General features: G+C 35.6%; 1 protein-coding gene across 8 annotated transcripts in view; it reads right to left on the bottom strand.

Moving 5' to 3' along the window:
* CFAP95 (cilia and flagella associated protein 95) overlaps positions 1–19,180 on the bottom strand; it is a 218,905-nt gene that overhangs the window by 188,867 nt on the left and 10,858 nt on the right. For 5 of the 8 annotated variants that reach the window (XM_077148401.1, XM_077148400.1, XM_077148402.1 and 2 more), the window contains 2 exons: positions 9,976–10,088; positions 881–986 (listed from right to left, as the gene is read on the bottom strand). In XM_077148401.1, coding sequence (XP_077004516.1) covers positions 881–986; positions 9,976–10,021 — 152 coding nt within the window. In that variant the 5' untranslated portion in view covers positions 10,022–10,088. Of the gene's footprint in view, positions 1–880; positions 987–5,958; positions 6,029–9,975; positions 10,089–19,180 lie in introns of those variants that run through there. The other 3 variants (XM_077148404.1, XM_077148407.1, XM_077148405.1) reach the window with 2 other exon arrangements.

Below are 19,180 nucleotides of genomic sequence, written 5' to 3'. Positions count from 1 at the left end.
GGGAAAATGGATGCAAATGAGCTGAAACAGAAAAAGGTACATAATATCTAACAGAGGAATGAACAAATTCTTAAGTGAGAAAACTTACAAAACTAGGTGCTCAATAAGAACTGTGTCTCCAATACCTAAATGATGCCTGGAACAAAGCAGATACTCAATAAATATTATAGGATAAATGTATGAATTAATAAATAGAAAGACATTCAGGAACCTAATATATGTGATCCTTCAACAACAACCAAATAAATCAATCTTCTACATGGAAAAATAAACAAAGTTTATTCTTCAAAGCAACCCATTTAATGTTCCTGTCCCTTATTTTTCATTTGCAAAGTCGACTTTCTTGAAGCCTTTACAAACAAAAATAGAAATTAAACAATTAGGAGGTAGCAAAAATGACTTTCAACTGTAATTTCCCTTCCCATTCTTTCTCCATATTCAGGTGTAGAAGAGTGAAGTCCAGTGGCATGAAACAGACTTTTCTCTTTATGAGTGATCTTACAATATATAAACACACCAAAAAAAAGATGCCTCAAAATACTACATGGAGCTTGTTAGTTGCCATTTTTTTCCTTACAGCAGAGTCGATCTAAATACTTATTGGAAAAAAAGAATCTAGGAACTCAAGAAAACCAGTTTTCTCCATCCAGGTAATCCATGTGTTTCCAATGCCAAATCTACGAGCAAGTAGCTATTTTAACTAACGTAAATTATTTTTGAAACTTTCACCTCTTTCAGTTCTTGAAAGCTTGAGATACCTTAAGCTAGAAAATTAACTTGTTCTAGAGATACGACAGTTCCTTACATAAAGTCAGTGTATAAGAATGGACTGGGACTTGCCTGTAAAACCTTCAGCTAGAATTTAAAAGGACAAACCTACCTTTTTTTGTTTTTCATGCGCAGGCACCAGGAATCGAATGCGGGTCTTTGGCATAGCAGGCAAGAATTCTGCCTGCTGAGCCACCTTCGCACTGACCAGGACAAATCTACCTCAATAAAAAAAAAAAAAAAAAAAAAAGACATCTTCATTTTAAAACCCACCTTTGGCAGTTAATAAGAAACAATTAATCATATACAATTAAAAACAAAGTGATTAAATTGGATGGCATGAGTTCCAATTTTAAATGAGTCGTGGATACACAGTAAAAAATCCATTAGTGTGCAGTTTATATTTTTCAAAATATAATGTGAAAAAACTTGAAATAAATTTTATTTAAACAAGTTTCATCTCCTTTATTAGGGTAGTACTGATTTAGCATTTTTTTTTATCTTTAGACCTGTGATATGCAGAAATTCCCATTTGCTCAATTTATAGAGAAAATCTTGATATGCAAGTTAGATTTGAATCTACATAAGAGTGTAGCTGATAAAGTTAATCTGCTTTAGAGAACCAGTTCCTTGGGGGCAAGGGTTTTGTTTTGGTCATCTTCCCACCCCCTTGGACCTACCCTTCTAATGCTCATAGCAGATGCACAACAAATGTTTACTCAATTAAAATACTTTGTCAAATAGATTGCTTATATGAAGATGGATGTTGCTAATCATAAGTAAACATTCACCTTTTGTCGTATCAAGCTAAAAATATTTAGCTTATTTCAAGCACCTGAATATAATGTTATTTGACTGATTTGTATTTAATTAGTGGAGGTTAGTGGATTACAATCTATGAAACCCAAAAATACCTCAATAAGGGATATCATATGAAACCTGGATAGAAATTTCTGCTGTCTTAATGTGTTGTGATGAAGATTCTCACTTCCTTTTTTGAAGTTAAAATCCATCAACTAGTGAGCCAAGTTTCATTTACATGCACACTTCAAATGAACCATTGTTACAAAAGACAATCGGACTTCAATAATTTGGCAAGCATATAAGAATAAACACTAGAACTAAAAAAGCAACATATTAAGCCTATCTTTTAGAAAATAGGGTCCCTTAAATACCTGCAAAAAAAGGTTAACACTTTCTTTACAAATAATGCTAAACTAAAACTTGAAAGAAACTATTTGTAGCAGTCTTAAAATCACAAGAATCTATTTACATAAAATAGCCTGTTTAATAAAGTATCCCATTTAAATAAATACCATTATGCAACTGTGCCATAAATCTCTTTATCCTAATAGTAGGCACACAGCACACTGAGATTTTACAGAGGTTAGAGAGCATAATTGTCCATGTACATAAATTAATCCCGAAAGATAGTTTAATTAAGGTGACGCTCCAATTTCAAAATTATTAGACTGAAAGGCTGCCAAATGAGAACATTAGTACTGGTTAAAACTTTGTATCCCTCCAGCACCCTGTTATCTACAAAACAGCCATTCAATAAATATTTGTAAATGGAAGACTTTTTGTGACTAATTTAAAGATCTAAAAAACATCTTTCTAACTTCCCATTCCAATCTTTGACACTATGGTACATGATAAAAGGAGATTTTAGAAAGAATTATTAAGGGTTTATCTTTAAAGAAACCTTGTAGGCTTCTATTCCTGGTACTGTTGGGCTTGATTATTCAGTTTAATCTTCCAGACAAAAATAACTTAAATTATATCTCTTCAAAGGTATTGAAGACTTGTCAAGAGAATAAGGAATAAGGGACCATCAGGTCAAATGTGAGGGAATGTGGAACTCAGACAAATAAATGGAATACCTGAGCTGTCAGTCACTTTTGCCCTGAGCACATTTACTGATGTAGGTATATGTCCTTTGGGTTTTGGTTTTGTCAGCTCCACCTCCAAGGAGAATAGATGTCAAGGCCAAGGGCCAATCCAGGATGAAGAATCAAATAGTAGCTCAAAAGAATACACTGAACAGAGTATAGGTGAATCAGAAATAAATCTATGCCAACCCCTAGTGCACTATAGAAAATGGGGGGGAGGAGCTGAAGGTTAAAGGAAAACTATTCCTGAGAATTTGAGACCAGGCTGGTCCTATTACTGATTTTAAAAGGTTAATTTCCAGGGAACCAAAGCTGTGAACTTGGTTTAAGGCAGTGAGTTGACTGGTAGTGGTGCATCAAGAACTTGCCAAAACATTCAGTTTAACTTGGTTAAGGATGAAGAGTGTAAAATATCTAAATATTGAATTGGCATAGTTCAGATAGGGTAGAGAGGGGAGATAGGGATGAATAATTTAGAACACGGGGCACTTTTAGGGCAATTTTAAATTATTCTGTATAATACTGCAATGATGTATATGTGATATTAGGCATTTATCAAAACTCAAAGAACAATACAACACAAAGAGTAAACCCTAACATAAACTATGAACTTAAGTTAATAATAATGAATCAGTAATGGCTCATCAATTGTAATAATATACGACATTCCTGCAAGATGTTAATAATAGGAAAAACTGTATGTGGGGACAGGAGGCAAGAATATGTGGGAACTCTGTACTGTTGCAGAATTTTTCTATAAACCTAAAACTACTATAAAAAATAAAGTTTACTATTTTAAATTTAAATTTTATTATTAAACATTAATAACAAATGGAAAATAGAATTTTAAAAAATACTATTTGTAATGGCATTCACAAGTAGAGTTTACCTAAGAATTACTCTAACAAAAGTTGTTTGAGCACCCTACAGAGAATATAAAAAAAAATATATTGAGAAACATTAAAAATAACCTAAATAGAAAGATAATTAACATTCATGCAAAGAAATTCAGTATTTTAAAGATGTTGATTTCCTCAAATTGATGTTTGTATTTACTATAATCTCATTTAAAATATCAATAGGAATTTTATGGGGCTAAGGATGAGAACTTTACAGACGAATTTTAAAATATACTTGCAAATGACCAAGTATAGCCAAGACCCTCTTGAAGAATAAGAAAAGCAAGGTGGGAGGATTTGTTCTAACACATATAAAGCTAAAGAATTAAAACAATGTGGTGTTGGCAAGAGATAATCACAAAAGTCATGGACAAAATAAAGAGGCCCAGAAACAGACTCATCTCCTTGACACTTGATATTGGACAGAGGTGACATTGCAGAGCAGTGAAGAAAGAATAGTCCTTTCAACAAATGATGCTGAATTTCCACTAGAAAAAAATTAATTAAATTAAATCTCTTCCTCTAACTTACGCACACAAAAAATCAATTCCAGGTGGATTAAAGACCCAAATATGAAAGTCGAAACCATAAAGATGTACTGTCTACACTCATACCAATTGTGTGAAAATCACATTAAATTATGGAATAAAATGTATCTATGGAAATTTAAACTGAATGGTAAATTTTAAGAATTATGATTTCTATTGCAAAATTTCTTGCTACTCATAATAAGTAAATATATTTTCTTTTATTTTTTCATTCAATATATGCATACTTGATATCTGCCTTATATAAGAATCTATGCTATGTTTTTGAGAGTAGAAAAATACAGTTGACAATCCTTTCCCAATAAATAGAGATTAGATTGTAGATTTACATAAGGAAATGCAAAACAAGGTAATATGTGACAAGTGCCAAACAAAGACTATATAATGGATTGCAAGAGGGTAAGAGATCATTTCCAGCTGAGGTAATCAGAGAGGGCTTCAGAGGTGGTGTTTTGATTGCACATTTATCTTATAATAATAATTAATTAATAATAATAATGACAAATGTTGTAGCACATACTATGTTCAGGCACTGTGCCAGGTGCTAGTAAAACAAAATTAAAGATGAAATGGATTCTTGCATTTTCTTATATGATGAAATTTTTAAATGTGTATGTATTATATATGTTGTGTATGTATGTATATGTATGTATGTATAACTAAAACAAAGTATTAAATAATGAAGAATAAATGTATTTCAACAGACAAAGAAACATAACCCCTTCAATGGTTTCCTGCAATCTTCTGGAAAATTTTCAACTCATGAAATATGGTCCTCATCATCAGGCCTCTGTCTCAGTTGCTAGATGATTTCCTCTAATATTGATCTTTATTTTAATACTATATGCTGGCTATTCTAACCTTTCCCCTCCTTTTTTTTCATCCATCCATGCATCCATTCACTCCTTTAAGTACTCATTGGGAGCCAAATGTATGCAACACGAGGTAGAAGGACACAGCACTCTATAGGACAAATAGGATTACAGGCCCTGTGGACCTTCCACTGTATAGAAGGAGAAAGACTGAACTAATACCTAGACCAGTGTTCTATTACATTTAGTATATGGCAGAAATGAAAAATTCAGGAGTTTATGAGTGTATAAGAGGTTTTTAAATTTATGTGTAGGAAGTAACAAATATCCTAGGTGCTTTGGTAATACACTTGGATGACAGAGAATGAAAGAAAAATTCTTAATACATTCAGGGATCTGCCACCTCAGTGAAGTTTCTAGGAATCCCATTGTTGGGATTTAATACAATATTCCCAACAAGGGAAAGTTACTGCTTTCTTACACTATACCAGTGTAAAAGAGATAAAATCCAAAGAGCTACTTTGGATTCAGGAGGCAACATATATGCCATGTACTTCTTTGAGCTATTTACTGACTAACCTATAGTTTTGAATGGATCCCTGAGCAAAAGGAGGCTCTGCAGCAAGTGAAGTCTGGCATGCAAGCTGATCTGCCACTTGGGCCATCTGGCCAGCAGACTTACTGGTGCTTGAAATAGCAGATTGGGATGCTGGGTAGTATCTCCAGTGGGAACAAGTTTAAAAAAATTCATGGCAACATCCCTAGGGTTTTGAAACAAGGCCAATCTCTCTCTTCTGTAGATAAATATCCTTTTGAGAAACGATTCTTGGCCTACTACTGGGCCCTCATAGAGACTGAGTACCTGATCACAGGATACCAAGTAACCATGTGAACTGAACTGTTCATCATGAGTTAAGATATTATCTCACTGACAGAACCAAAATGCAGGAAGTGGGATATACTGGATTAGGCTCAAGCAGTTCCTGAAGGCACAAATAAATTGTATGATTAGGTTCACTCAGATATCCAAGGTACTTACTCAGGCTGCAATGAACCTTCTCCCTCAATTCACACCTATGGCCTCATGGAACTTTTCTTATGTCCTGCAACTGAGGAAGAGAAAATTCGGGGCTAGGTTCTGGATAGTTCTGTACAATATGTTGGTACTAACTAAAGGTGAATGGCTTTAGCATTACAGCCCTACTCAGGAATGTCCCTAAAAGACTGAGGAGAAGGGAGATTCTCCAGGTGGACAAAACATCAGGCAATGTATCTGGTTGTCTACTTGGCTTGGAAGGAAACATGGTAACAGGTATAGACCTATAATGATTCATGGATAGTGCCAAATAGTTTGCTTAGTCAGGAAATTGCATCTATGTATGAACAAATTAAACAAATTAACAAAATTGAAAGATGAATGATCAGCAAATTTGGAGAAGAGGTATGCTCTGAAATGGGCATAGACTTTGGTGTTTTTTATGTACCTCATATAAATGTTTATCAAAGGATATCCACTGCAGAGGAGGTTCTTAATAATCAGGAGGAAAGGATGCTCCATTCTATGGAAAAGTCAGCCCTTTTTCCCATTCATGATGACGCTTCTTCAATGGACTCATGAAGAAAGTGGTTATACTATCAAGAATGAAGATTATACCTATGCTCAACGACTTAGATTTTTTTAATTATTTATTTATTTAAAATTATTGTAGTAACATGTATGACACAAAATTTCCCATTTTAACCATTTTTAAATGCACAATTCATTGGTACTAACTACATTCACTATATTGTGCTACCAATACCACCATCCACTACCAAAATTCTCTACCCATTAAACAATAACTCCCTATTCTCCCCCTATCCCCAGCCCCTGGAAACCTCTAATACACTTCCTGCCTCTGTGAATTTGCTCATTCTAGATATTTCATGTAAGTGGAATCATACAATATTTTTCCTTTTTTGTCTGGCTTATTTTACTCAGCATAATATTTCCAAGGTTCATCCATGTTGTAATATGTATCAGAATTTTAATTTCTTTTATGACTGAATAATATTTCATTGTATGGATATACTCCATTTTAACAACATAGGTTTTAGCTCCCTATAGTAGCTGATCTGGTTGTTGCTAAGTGCCCAAGTTGTCAAGAACAGAGACCAGGGGGAACCAGCAAGTTCCTAATGATAGGTTGAGGACATTGGACAATTCCCATTATGTTATGCCACTTTGATCTTTTCTTGTCACACATGCTTCTTCCAAGGATCACTATTCATTATTTACTATTATGGTATCCTCTATATCCGTGGTTGGTAGATTTTATTTTCCAAAGATGGCCAAAATAGTATATTCTATCCCATATTCTCTCCTTGGCACTCCATCATGGACTTCCTCCATCCCCTTAGAACTGGCGAGTGCTATGTATTCTTTGACCAATTTAACGCAGCAAAATTGATGCTATTTCTGGGCATAGCTTTCACTAGCTCAGTCTCCTACTTCCTGCCTTTCAGAAGCCAGCTGCTGGGTGTGACTCCCTGAGACCACCATGCTGTGAAAAACCTATAGGGTGAGATACCACGTGAAGTGAGAAGCCAAGAAGTACTAAGGCACCAGAACTGAATGAAGAACATCTTGGACATTGAGGCCAGTTAAGCCTTCAGGTGATTTCAGGCCCAGCCATTATTTGACAGAAATTACATGACACTATCTAAAAACCCAGTTGAGCCTAGCTAGTCACCAGAATGTGAAAAAGAAAAAATGTTGTTTTAAGCCACCAAGTTCGGGGCTGGTTTATCACAGCAATAGATAACTAGAACATGTTATTTCTGACCAGAGCACTCATTTTACAACAAAAGAAGTGAGGGAATAGGTTCATACTCAAGGGACTCACTCATCTTGTCATATACCCCTGTTCTGAAGCAGCTGGCTTAAGAAAAGAGTAGAATAACCTACTGAAGACTTAGTTACTGTCCTGCAAGGTGTAGCACACTGTGGGCTGGGGGCTATACCATGGGTCAGATAAGTAATTTAAAGCAGCATAAAATACATGATGCCATATTTTCCATAACCACATGCCTCTAGGGACCAAAAGGAATATTTCCAACCAATACTCCTAACTGATAACTCACAAATTTTATGCTCACCAAAAACTGTACTAGACTATCTGTTGGCAACTTGGGATCACCATCACCCAGGCTTTACCATTACCCTTTTCTAAATTCTCCTTTGTAACAGACAAGAAACCAGGAACTACTGAATCCTTTGCCTATATAATTCTGGAGTAGAGTCTGCTAGTGAGAGCATGAGACTCAGAAAACAGAAAGGTGAGGTCATTATTCTCCATGATATAGTCACAAGCAGAAGCATGAGCAGACAGCCAAATGAGGTTTGAAGCACTTGCTGGATGAGCTTTTTGAGAAACACCTGAATAGGATCTACAGTGAAACCTGTAGGAGCTTACCAGAGGTTCTTGAGATTTGTAGTGGCTTCTGGGCAAGGTATAGTCACTAGTTTTAGCGCTGAAGGCTGAGAGAATTGGTGACAGCTTCCCTGACCTTTGCTACCTCTGCCCTTCCTTTGGATACATAAGCCTCTAATTACTGCATTAAATTCTTTTTACCTAGAATAGAATGTGGCTTCTATTTTTCCTGACAGTACCCTGACTGATACCCCTTATGACAGATTAATTTTTCTCTACAAATATATCTCAAGTATTCAGACCACAGAACTTCTCAGTGAGGCACAAAAAAGAACACAGAGTATAGAAAGGGTGAAAAGGGAGAGCTAGGCAGTCGTGCTCATTGCTGACAATCAGGAGACAACAATCCTGAATCAGAAATCACTTGATATACAAACCCTCTGGTTTGTTACTAGTTACTAGGTGTTAGTTTGGCTTTCTTACAATTCCCAAGGCATGCTAAGGAGAGTCTTTTCTTCTCGAAGCCTTCATACAGACTGTTTTCACTTCTGGTGAGGTTATTTTCCTGCCAGAAGTCTGGGAACAGGGCTGGTTCCTTCTCATTTTTCAGGTCTGTGCTTAAGTATCTCCACTTAGAGAGGGTTACCCTGACCAAGTGTTCAAAGACATGCCATACCCCTGTTATCATGTAATCATGGTACATGTTTTTTCTTTTTGCCCTAATTTTTAATTATATATTTGTTTATTTGAATATTGTCTGTCTCCTCTACTGAACCATAAATCTGGCAAGAGAGAAAGAAACACATCTGTTTTTCTCGCCATTGTATAACCACCTGGCACAATGTTTTGTACACAGTAACGTTTATTAAAATGTATGGAATAAATTTAAAAAATTATTTGGAATTTCCCCTCTTTGGGGAATGATATTTAGCCCTCCCCTCATTCTGAACACAGCACATCATCTTTTGCACTAACATTTTTGAACACTGATGGTGATGTTGGGAGATTTGCATAGAAATTAAAGCACATAGTCAGAAGACATCTCTTGGAAAGTTACGCTTCAGCTTTCCTTCCTAAAACTCAATCAGCCTCTATAAATAAATACTTGAAGTTAGAGATAATTCAACATTTTACAAGGGAAATTCATCACTTCCTATGGGTGATTTTGGCCTGCTATTAATTTTGACAGGTGACAAAGATGGATTAAAGCAAAAAAGTAAGAGGAAACTTAGAAAGTAATATGATATATTTGTATTACAAAGTTTCTAAGTTTAAAAATTAACTTTAGAAGGGAGATGAAAGGAGAGGAGGCATAGCCTTGCCTTACTTTTAGCCAATTACAGAACCTATTCTGTAATCTCAGACTGAACCTATTCTGTAGTCAAAATTACATCCCTATTACCCTTCCAAATTTTCAGGTATGATTTTTGAAACGAAGTCCATGATTTTCATCACTGTCATACTTACACTGAAAAAAAGAACATGAAGCACAAAAAAATTCTGAAAGAACGTAATTATATTTAGGTACTACTTTCCTTTAGTTATCTATTAAAGGGCACATTCTAAGAAAATTCCTAAGGTAATTGGACAACTCCAATGCACAAGAAACGCTGATTGCAACACAGACAGATACATTTCCCTACCTGTTACCATATGCAGGTCCTGGGTTGGCTCTTTCTCATTACACATTTTCTTCTGTTCTTTTCTGAAGATTACATCATGGGTATCCTGGCAGTGAGTTTGCTCGTCATGTTGGCTGAGAGAGAGAGAGGCCACATTTGAGCAACAGAAGAGGTTCTCTTGGGGGTGACTCTAAGGCCTAATTTTAAGTAGGCTTGACCTATCCTTTGTGGGGTTAAGTTTCGTATGAACAAACCCCAAGACTGGGGGCTCAGCCTATTGCTTTGGTGGTCCCTACTGCTTGTGAGACTATTAAGAATTCTCTACTTGGGGAAGTTGAATTTTTCCCTTTTCTCACCATTCCCCCAAGAGGACTTTGTAACTACTTTTTTATTCACTGTTCAAATCCTTCTGGGATTTATCATGGCATCACTCTGGACAAACCTACAAAACCTCATGCACTACTCAAGGTTCCAAGTACTATGGTGTTCGATTAAGCTGTCCATGTAAGTTATATTAGAAAATGCACAAGTCAAAATATAAATTTTGTACCAAATATTTTTTTGTTTAGTCACACACATAAGTTAAAGTTTTAAAATATGAATTACCATCTATTTTCAGCACCCTGCAGTATTGACATTCTTTTGTTCTTCCTCATGAATAAACATTTTTAAATTTGTACATTTAGTCATCATCATTATACACTCTAGGCATTCCTAGAGTATACCATCTCAGTCTTTATCGTCTATCTTTCCTTCTGACTTCATTTGTGCCCCAGCCCTCCTTCCTCTATGATTCTCACATTCAGCTTCCTTCAGTGTTCTAACACTATTGCATTACAGTTAGGTAGTATTGTGCTATCAATTTCTGAATTTTTACAATCAGTCCTGTTGCACAATCTGTATCACTTCAGCTCCAATTACCCAATATCTACCTTATTTCTATCTCCTGATGGTCTCTATTACCAACTGAATTCTCCAAGTTCATTCACTAATGTCAGTTCATATCAGTGAGATTATACAGTATTCTCCTTTTGTTTCTGGCTAATCTCACTCAGCATAGTGTCCTTAAGGTCCATCCATGTTGTTCATAACTTTATTCTGTCTTACAGCTGCATAATACTCCATCATATGTATATACCACAGCTTATTTAGCCATTCTTCTGTTGATGGACATTTTGGCTGTTTCCATCTCTTGGCAATTGTAAATAATGCTGCTATAAACATTGGTGTACAAATGTCTGTGCTCTTGCCCTCATGTCCTCTGAGTAGATACTTAGCAATGGTATTGCTGGGTCATATGGTAATTCTATACTTAGTTTCCTGAGGAACCACCACACTGCCTTCTACAGCAGTTGCACCATTTGACATTTCCACCAACAGTGGATAAGTGTGCTTCTTTCTCCACATCCTCTCCAGCACTTGTCATTTTCTGTTTTATTGATAATGCCCATTCTGGTGGATGTGAGATGGTATCACACTGTAGTTTTGATTTGCATTTCCCTAATAGCCAGGGATGTTGAGCATCTTTTCATGTACCTTTTGGTCATTTGGTCATTTGAACATGAGAAGTGTCTGTTCAAGTCTTTTGCCCATTTTGGATTGGGTTTTCTGTCTTTTTGTTGTTGAGTTGAACAATCTCTTTATATATTCTGGATACTAGACCTTTATCCTGTATATTGTTTCCAAATATTGCCTCCCATTGTGTAGGCTGTCTTTTTACTTTCTTGACGAAGATTACAAAAGTGTTTAATTTTGAGGAGATCCCATTTCTTTCTTTCTTCAATGCTTGTGCTTTGGGTGTAAGGTCTAGGAAACTGCCTTCTAGTATAAGATTTATAAACTACTTTCCTATATTTTCTTCTAAAAGTTTTATGGTCTTAGATCTAATGTTTAGGGCTTTGATCCATTTCAAGTTAATTTTTGCATAGGGTGTGAGATATGGATCCTCTTTCATTCTTTTGCTTGTGGCTATCCAGTTCTCTAAGCACCATTTATTGAAGAGACTGTTCTGTCCCAGGTGAGTTGGTTTGACTGCCTTATCAAAGATTAATTGTCCCTAAGTGAGAGGGTCTATATCTAAACACTCTATTCCATTCCATTGGTCAGTATATATATCTTTATGCCAGGACCATGCTGTTTTGACCACTGTAGCTTCATAATATGCCTTAAAGTCAGGTAGTGTGAGAATTTCGACTTCATTTTTGTTTCTCAGGATATTTTAACTATTTGAGGCACCCTGTCCTTCCAGATAAATTTGGTTATTGGTTTTTCTATTTCTGAAAAGTAAGTTTTTGGGATTTTAATTGTTATTGCATTGAATTTGTAAATCAGTTTAGGTAGAATTGACATTAACTATATTTAGTCTTCCAATCCATGAGCATGGTATGCCCTTCCATTTATGTAGGTCTTCTGTGATTTCTTTTGACAATTTCTTGTAGTTTTCTTTGCATAGGTCTTTTATATCTTTAGTTAAATTTATTCCTAAATATCTTATTCTTTTGGTTGCAATTATAAAAGGAATTTTTTTTCTTGAGCTCCCCCTCAGATTGTTTATCACTAGTGTACAGAAACACTACAGATTTTTGAATGTTGATCTTGTAATCTGCCACTCAGCTGTACTCATTAATAGCTCTAGTCATTTTGCTGTGGATTTTTTGGGTTTTCAACATATAGTATCATATCATCTGCAAACAGTGAGAGTTTTACTTCTTCCTTTCCAATTTTGATGCACTGTATTTCTTTTTCTTGTCTAATTGCTCTAGCTAGAACTTCCAACACAATGTTGAATAACAGTGGTGATAGTGGACATCCTTGTCTTGTTCCTGATCTTAGGGGGAAAGTTTTCAGTTTTTCCCCATTGAGGATGATGTTAGCTGTGGGTTTTTCATATACCTCCTTTATCATGTTGAGGAAGTTCCCTTCTATTCCTATCCTATGAAGTGTTTTCAGCAAGAAATGATGTTGAATTTTGTCAAAGACCTTTTCTGCATCAATCGAGATGATCATGTGGTCTTTCTGCTTTGATTTGTTGATATGGTGTATTACATTGATTGATTTTCTTATGTTGAACGATCCTTGCATACCTGGGATGAATCCTACTTGGTCATGGTGTATAATTCTTTTAATGTGCTGCTGGGTTAGATTTGCAAGAATTTTGTTGAGGATTTTTCCATCTATATTCATTAGAGAGATTGGTCTGTAGTTTTCTTTTCCTGCAATATCTTTGTCTGGCTTTGGTATGAGGGTGATGTTGGCTTCATGGAATGAATTATGTAGCTTTCCCTCCTCTTCAATTTTTTTGAGGAGTTTGAGCAGGATTGGTACTAATTCTTTCTTGAATGTTTGGTAGAATTCACATGTGAAGCCATCTGGTCCTGGACTTTTCTTTTTGGGGAGCTTCTTAATGACTGATTCAATTTCTTTACTTGTGATTGGCTTGTTGAGGTAGGTCGTCTATTTCTTTTCAAGTCAATGTGGGTAGTTCATGCCTTTCTAGGAAGTTGCCCATTTCATCTACACTGTCGAGTTTATTAGCATAAAGTTTTCATAGTATCTCTCATTACTTCCCCTATTTCTGCAGGGTCAGTGGTTATGTCTCTTCTTCCATTTCTGATTTTATTTATTTGCATCCTTTCTCTTCTTCTTTTTGTCAGCCTCGCTAAGGGTCCATCAATCTTATTGATTTTCTCATAGACACAATATTTTGTTTTGTTGATTTTCTTGATTGTTTTCCTGTTCTCAATTTCATTTATTTCTGCTCTTATCTTCCTTATGTCTTTCCTTTTGCTTGCTTTGGAGTTAGTTTGCTATTCTTTCTCTAGTTCTTTCAAGTGGACAGTTAATTCCTCGAGTTTTTCCCTTTCTTCTTTTTTGATATAGGCATTTAGGGCAATAAATTTCCCTCTTAGCACTGCCTTTGCTGCGTCCCATAAGTTTTGATATGTTGTGTTTTCATTTTCATTTGCCTCAAGATATTTACTGATTTCTCTTGTAATTTCTTCCTTGACCCACTGACTGTTTAAGAATGTGTTGTTGAGCCTCCATATATTTGGGAATTTTCTGGCACTCTGACTATGATTGATTTCCAATTTCATTTCTTCATAATCCAAGAAACTGTTTTGTATGATTTCAATCTTTTTAAATTTATTGAGACTTGCTTTGTGACCCACCATATGGTCTATCCTTGAGAATGATCCTTGAGCACTTGAGACAAAGGTGTATCCTGCTGTTGTGGGGTGTAATGTTCTATAAATGTCTGTTAAGTCTAGCTCATTTATTGTATTATTCAAATTCTCTGTTTCTTTACTGATCCTCTGTCTAGATGTTCTGTCCATTGACGAGGGTGTGGAATTGAAGTCTCCAATTATTATGGTAGATGTGTCTAGTTCTCTTTTCAGTGTTTTCAGTGTTTGCCGCATGCATTTTGGAGCATTCTGGCTTGGTCATACATATTAATGATTGTTATGTCTTCTTGCTGAATTGTTCCTTTTATTACTACATAGCGACTTCTTTGTCTCTTAACTGTTTTACATTTGAAGTCTAATTTGTTGGATATTAGTGTAGCTACTCCTGCTCTTTTCTGGTTGTTATTTACATGAAATATCTTTTCCCAACCTTTCACTTTCAACCTATGTTTATCCTTGGGTCTAAGATGTGTTTCCTGTAGACAGCATATAGATGGGGTCCTGTTTTTAAATCCATTCTGCCAGTCTATGTCTTTTGTTTGGGGAGTTTAATCTATTAACATTTAGTCTTAATACTGTACGGGTAGTACTTTCTTCTACCATTTTGCCTTTTGTATTTTATATGTCATATCTAATTTTCCTTCTGTTTACCTTTACTGATAGTCTTCCTTTCTACACTCTTCTCCACACCTCTCTCTCCTGTCTTTTCATATCTGTCTCTAGTGCTCCTTTTAGTATTTCTTGCAGAGCTGGTCCCTTGGTCACAAATTCTCTCAGTGATTTCTTTGTCTGAAAATATTTTAATTTCTTCCTCATTTTTGAAGGACAATTTTGCTGGGTATAGAATTCTTGGTTGGCAGTTTTTCTCTTTTAGTAATTTAAATATATCATCCCACTGTCTTCTCACCTCCATGGTTTCTGCTGCGAAATCTACACTTAGTTTTAATGGGCTTCCCTTGTATGTGATGGATTGCTTTTCTCTTGCTGCTTTCAAGATTCTCTCTTTCTCTTTGACCTCTAACATTCTGATTAGTAAATGTCTTGGAGTACGTCTACTTGGATCTATTCTCTTTGGGGTATGCTGAACTTCTTGGATCTGTAATTTTAAGTCTTTCATAAGAGTTGGGAATTTTTCAGTGATAATTTCTTCCATTAGTTTTTCTCCTCCTTTTCCCTTCTCTTCTCCTTCTGGGACACCCACAACACATATATTCATGTGCTTCATGTTGTCATTCAATTCCCCAAGTCCTTGCTCATATTTTTCTATTCTTTTCCATATATTTTCTTTTGCTTGTCAGATTTCAAGTGCCCATCCTCCAGTTCACTAATCCTATCTTCTGCCTCTTGAAATCTGACATTATAGGTTTCCATTGTTTTTTTCATTTCTTCTGCTATGCCTTTCATAATTTGTCATTTATTTCTGCAGACTTTCCATTTCTTCTTTTTGTTCAGTCCTTGCCTTCTTTATATCCTCCCCCAATTCATTGATTTAATTTTTGATGAGGTTTTCCATGTCTGTTCAAACATTCTGAATTAATTGTTTCAGCTCCTGTAGGTAATTTGAATTGTTAATTTGTTCCTTTGACTGGGCCATATCTTCAATTTTTCTAGTATGATTCGTTATTTTTTGCTGGTGTCTAGACATTTAATTACCTTAATTAGTTTATTCTGGAGATTAATTTCACTTTTTTACTTAAGATTTTCTTGCTGGATGACTTTGTTGTCTTTCTGCTCTTTGACATTCAGTTCAATTTATTCTAGTCCTCTAGCTTAGGCTTTGTTTAACAAATCAGAATTTTTCAGTTATTGTTTTTTTGTTTCTTCCCCTGCCTGTATGGTGCTTTCCCCCACCCCACCCACAATTTAGGAGTGTCTACTTAGTATTATAGACCCCAGCCAGATTTTCTAGACCAAACTGGCCTCTTGTCAGGAAGAAAGAGTCATCTGCATCAGCTTTCCCTGAGGATGAGACCCAGTAGGTTGAAAGACTTTCCTATGAAGTCTCTGGATTCTGCATTTTTCCTATCCTGCCCAGTATATGGCATTTTTCTCCCTCGGGTCCCACCAGCTAAGGTGATGCGGTGTCTTTAACTTCAGCAGACTTCCCTTGCTGGAGGCATGGTTGAGACAGAGGAGAGGTTGTAAACTGGCTTAAATCACTTCACTTTTCCATATCCTGGGGTCTGAATTCCTTGAGGGAGGGATCCCACCTGAGCTGGGCCCAAATCCTCTCCTGGTGAAGGCACAGGCTCCAGACAAACACTCAAACAAGCTCAGTTCTACCTATGCTTGGGGCAGTTGAAGCCTGGAAGCCTTGCAGCTGTATTAAAGACTGGTCAAACTATAAAAACAGAGCCACAAAAAAAGAAAAAGAAAAATCCTTTTCAGAGCAGGTCCTCCATTCCTTGGGTTTGCCAATCAAGAGCTTAAGCTGGTACGTTGCTCTGTGTATCTCCAGGTGCTATGTGCCCTCTCCTTTTCTTCAGAGCCCAGATCTTTTCAGATCCAAAAAAAGCTCTGGGTTTTTTTTCTTTTTTCTTTTTCTGTAATCCCTGCCCACTCTGCGCCATGGCAAAAACCAGTGACCTCTTTTACTTGTGGTTCAGCTGAGCTGGGGGCCTATTTTAGTAGTCAGAATTTGTGAATAAATTCCACAATTGGAGCTCAGTTGCACTCAGCCCCTGCTGTTGGTAGAGTCCCTTTCCTTTCCCCTCTGGGAAGCAGCCTGTGGGGGAGGAGCACCAGCTGCTGGGGCTTGGGGGACTCATAGTTCTGGGGGGGCTCACAGCCAGTCCAGTTGGTCCAGACTTGGGTACATTGTGTGTCTGGCCACTGATATGGCCCCAGCAGTTGTTCTACACTGTTCCTGGCTATTTATTAGCTACTCTGGGGACAAACTAAACCCCACACTCTGCTAAGCCACCGTCTTGGCTCTCAGTCTTTTTTATCTCTTTTGCTGGAATGATGCAAAGGTTCAAAAAAATGATCACGGTGATGAATAACCAACTATTTGATAATACTGTTAACCATTGATTGTACACCATATATAGAATGTTTGTATGTCAAGAATGTTTGTATCTAAGTTTTTACAATAAAAATATTTTTTAAAAAATTCATGTTTTATGGAATGATTTCTAAATGTTGTGTTAGTTAATTTTTTTAATTAATAAAAAAATTCATGTTTTAATCAGAAAAGTAACTATATTCACAACATAATAATCTCTTTAGAAATATTAACTTGAATAATTGAGTTTTACACTGAAAGTTAGTATTTAACTTAGTCTTATTTACTATTATTTTATAATGCCGGTTTGCTAGGAATGATACTTTCTCTATTAATAGAAATAAGTAAAAATTTATATAGTGCGTCATAGTTTACAAAATGCTGTGACATGCATTTCTCATTTTTATACTTACAAATTGGAATAATGAAGTGCTAGATACATCAACTAACTATAACTAAAGATATCATTAGCATTCAGGGGTTGTTTCATGACACATTTTATAACAATTCTTGATTACATAGAAAGTCTTGCATGCGGGGAAATAAATCTGCACACCAAGACAAGGGATATACAAAAACTCTCTAAGTTTAATGTATATGTCTGGTAGTTGGTTTAATTTCTTTAAAAATATGGCCTATTAAGACAATGTATTTTTCCCTATGTGAATTTTGGTAGATTGTGTCTTTCAAGGAATTGATCCATTTCATCCATGTTATAAGTTTTGTAGGCATAGGGTTGTTCATAATATTCCTTTATTATCCTTACTATTCGGAGATCAGTTGTGTTGGTGACTCTTTCCTTTGTGAGATTAGTCATTTCTGTCTTCTCTCCTTGGTTAGCCTGGCTAGAACTTTGTCAGTTTCATTGATCTTTTCAGAGAACAAGCTTTCAGTTTTAATGATTTTTCTCTTTTGTCGTCCTGTTTTCAATTTCATTGACTTCTCCTGTAGTTTTTATTGTATTTCTTCTGCTTACTTTGGATTTATTTTGTTCTTCTTTGTCAGAAGCTTAGCTTATTGATTTTAGATCTTTCTTCTTTTCTAAAACATGCAACGCTATAAAGTTCCCTCTAAGCACTGCTTTTGCTGCATTCCACAAATTTTGATAAGTTGTATTTTTATTTTCGCTTAGCTCAAAGCAATTTTTAAAATTTCTTTTGCAACTTTTTCTTTGATCCATGTTATTTAGAAGTGTGTTGTTTAATCCCCCAATATTTTGGGCTTTCTTGTTTAATTCCTGATAGCATACTTTATATGAGTTCCATTGTTTTATATTTGTTGAGGTATGTGTTATGGCCTAGGATAAGGTCTAGTAGGTGAATGTTTCACGTGAGCTTGAGAAAAATGTGTATTCTGCTGTTGCTGGATGAAGTATTCTATAAAATCCAATTAGAGCCTGATGATTAATGTTGCTGTTCAGCTCAACTATATCCTTACTATTTTCTGCCTGCTCAATCTGTCAATTACTGATGGAGAGGTGTTGTTTCAAACTGTAATAGTGAATTTGTCTATTTCCATACAGTTCTATCAATTCTACCTCACACATTTTGATGCTCTCTTGTTAGGTGCATATACATTAGGATTTATGCCTTCTTGGAAAATTCACCCTTGTATCATCATGAAATGACCCTGTTTCCCTGATAATTTTCCTTATTCAGAAATCTGTTTTGTCTGAAATTAATATAGCTACCCCAGTTTTATTTCAATTAATGATAGCATGGTATATCTTTTTTAATCCTTTTTCCTTTTAATCTGTCTCTACATTTGAAGCAGGTTTCTTGTAGACAACATATAGTTAGATATTTTAAAAATCTATTCTGATAGTTTCTATCTTCATTGGTACATTTAGATCATTGACATATAAAGTGATTATTGATAGAGTTGGATTAATAGCTACCATTTTTGTAACTGTTTTCTATTCATTGTCCTTGTTCTTTGTTTCTTTTTTTGTCTTCCACTCTTTTTGTCTTCCTGGTTTAACTGGGCATTTTATATTATTCCATTTTCTTTCTTCTTACAGTATCTTCATTACACTTTT

Source organism: Tamandua tetradactyla, chromosome 2 (genome assembly GCF_023851605.1).
Source record: "Tamandua tetradactyla isolate mTamTet1 chromosome 2, mTamTet1.pri, whole genome shotgun sequence".
Lineage (NCBI taxonomy): Eukaryota > Metazoa > Chordata > Mammalia > Pilosa > Myrmecophagidae > Tamandua > Tamandua tetradactyla.
The sequence above is the reverse complement of the archived record's forward strand: the minus strand, read 5'-3'. Positions and strand labels throughout refer to the sequence as shown.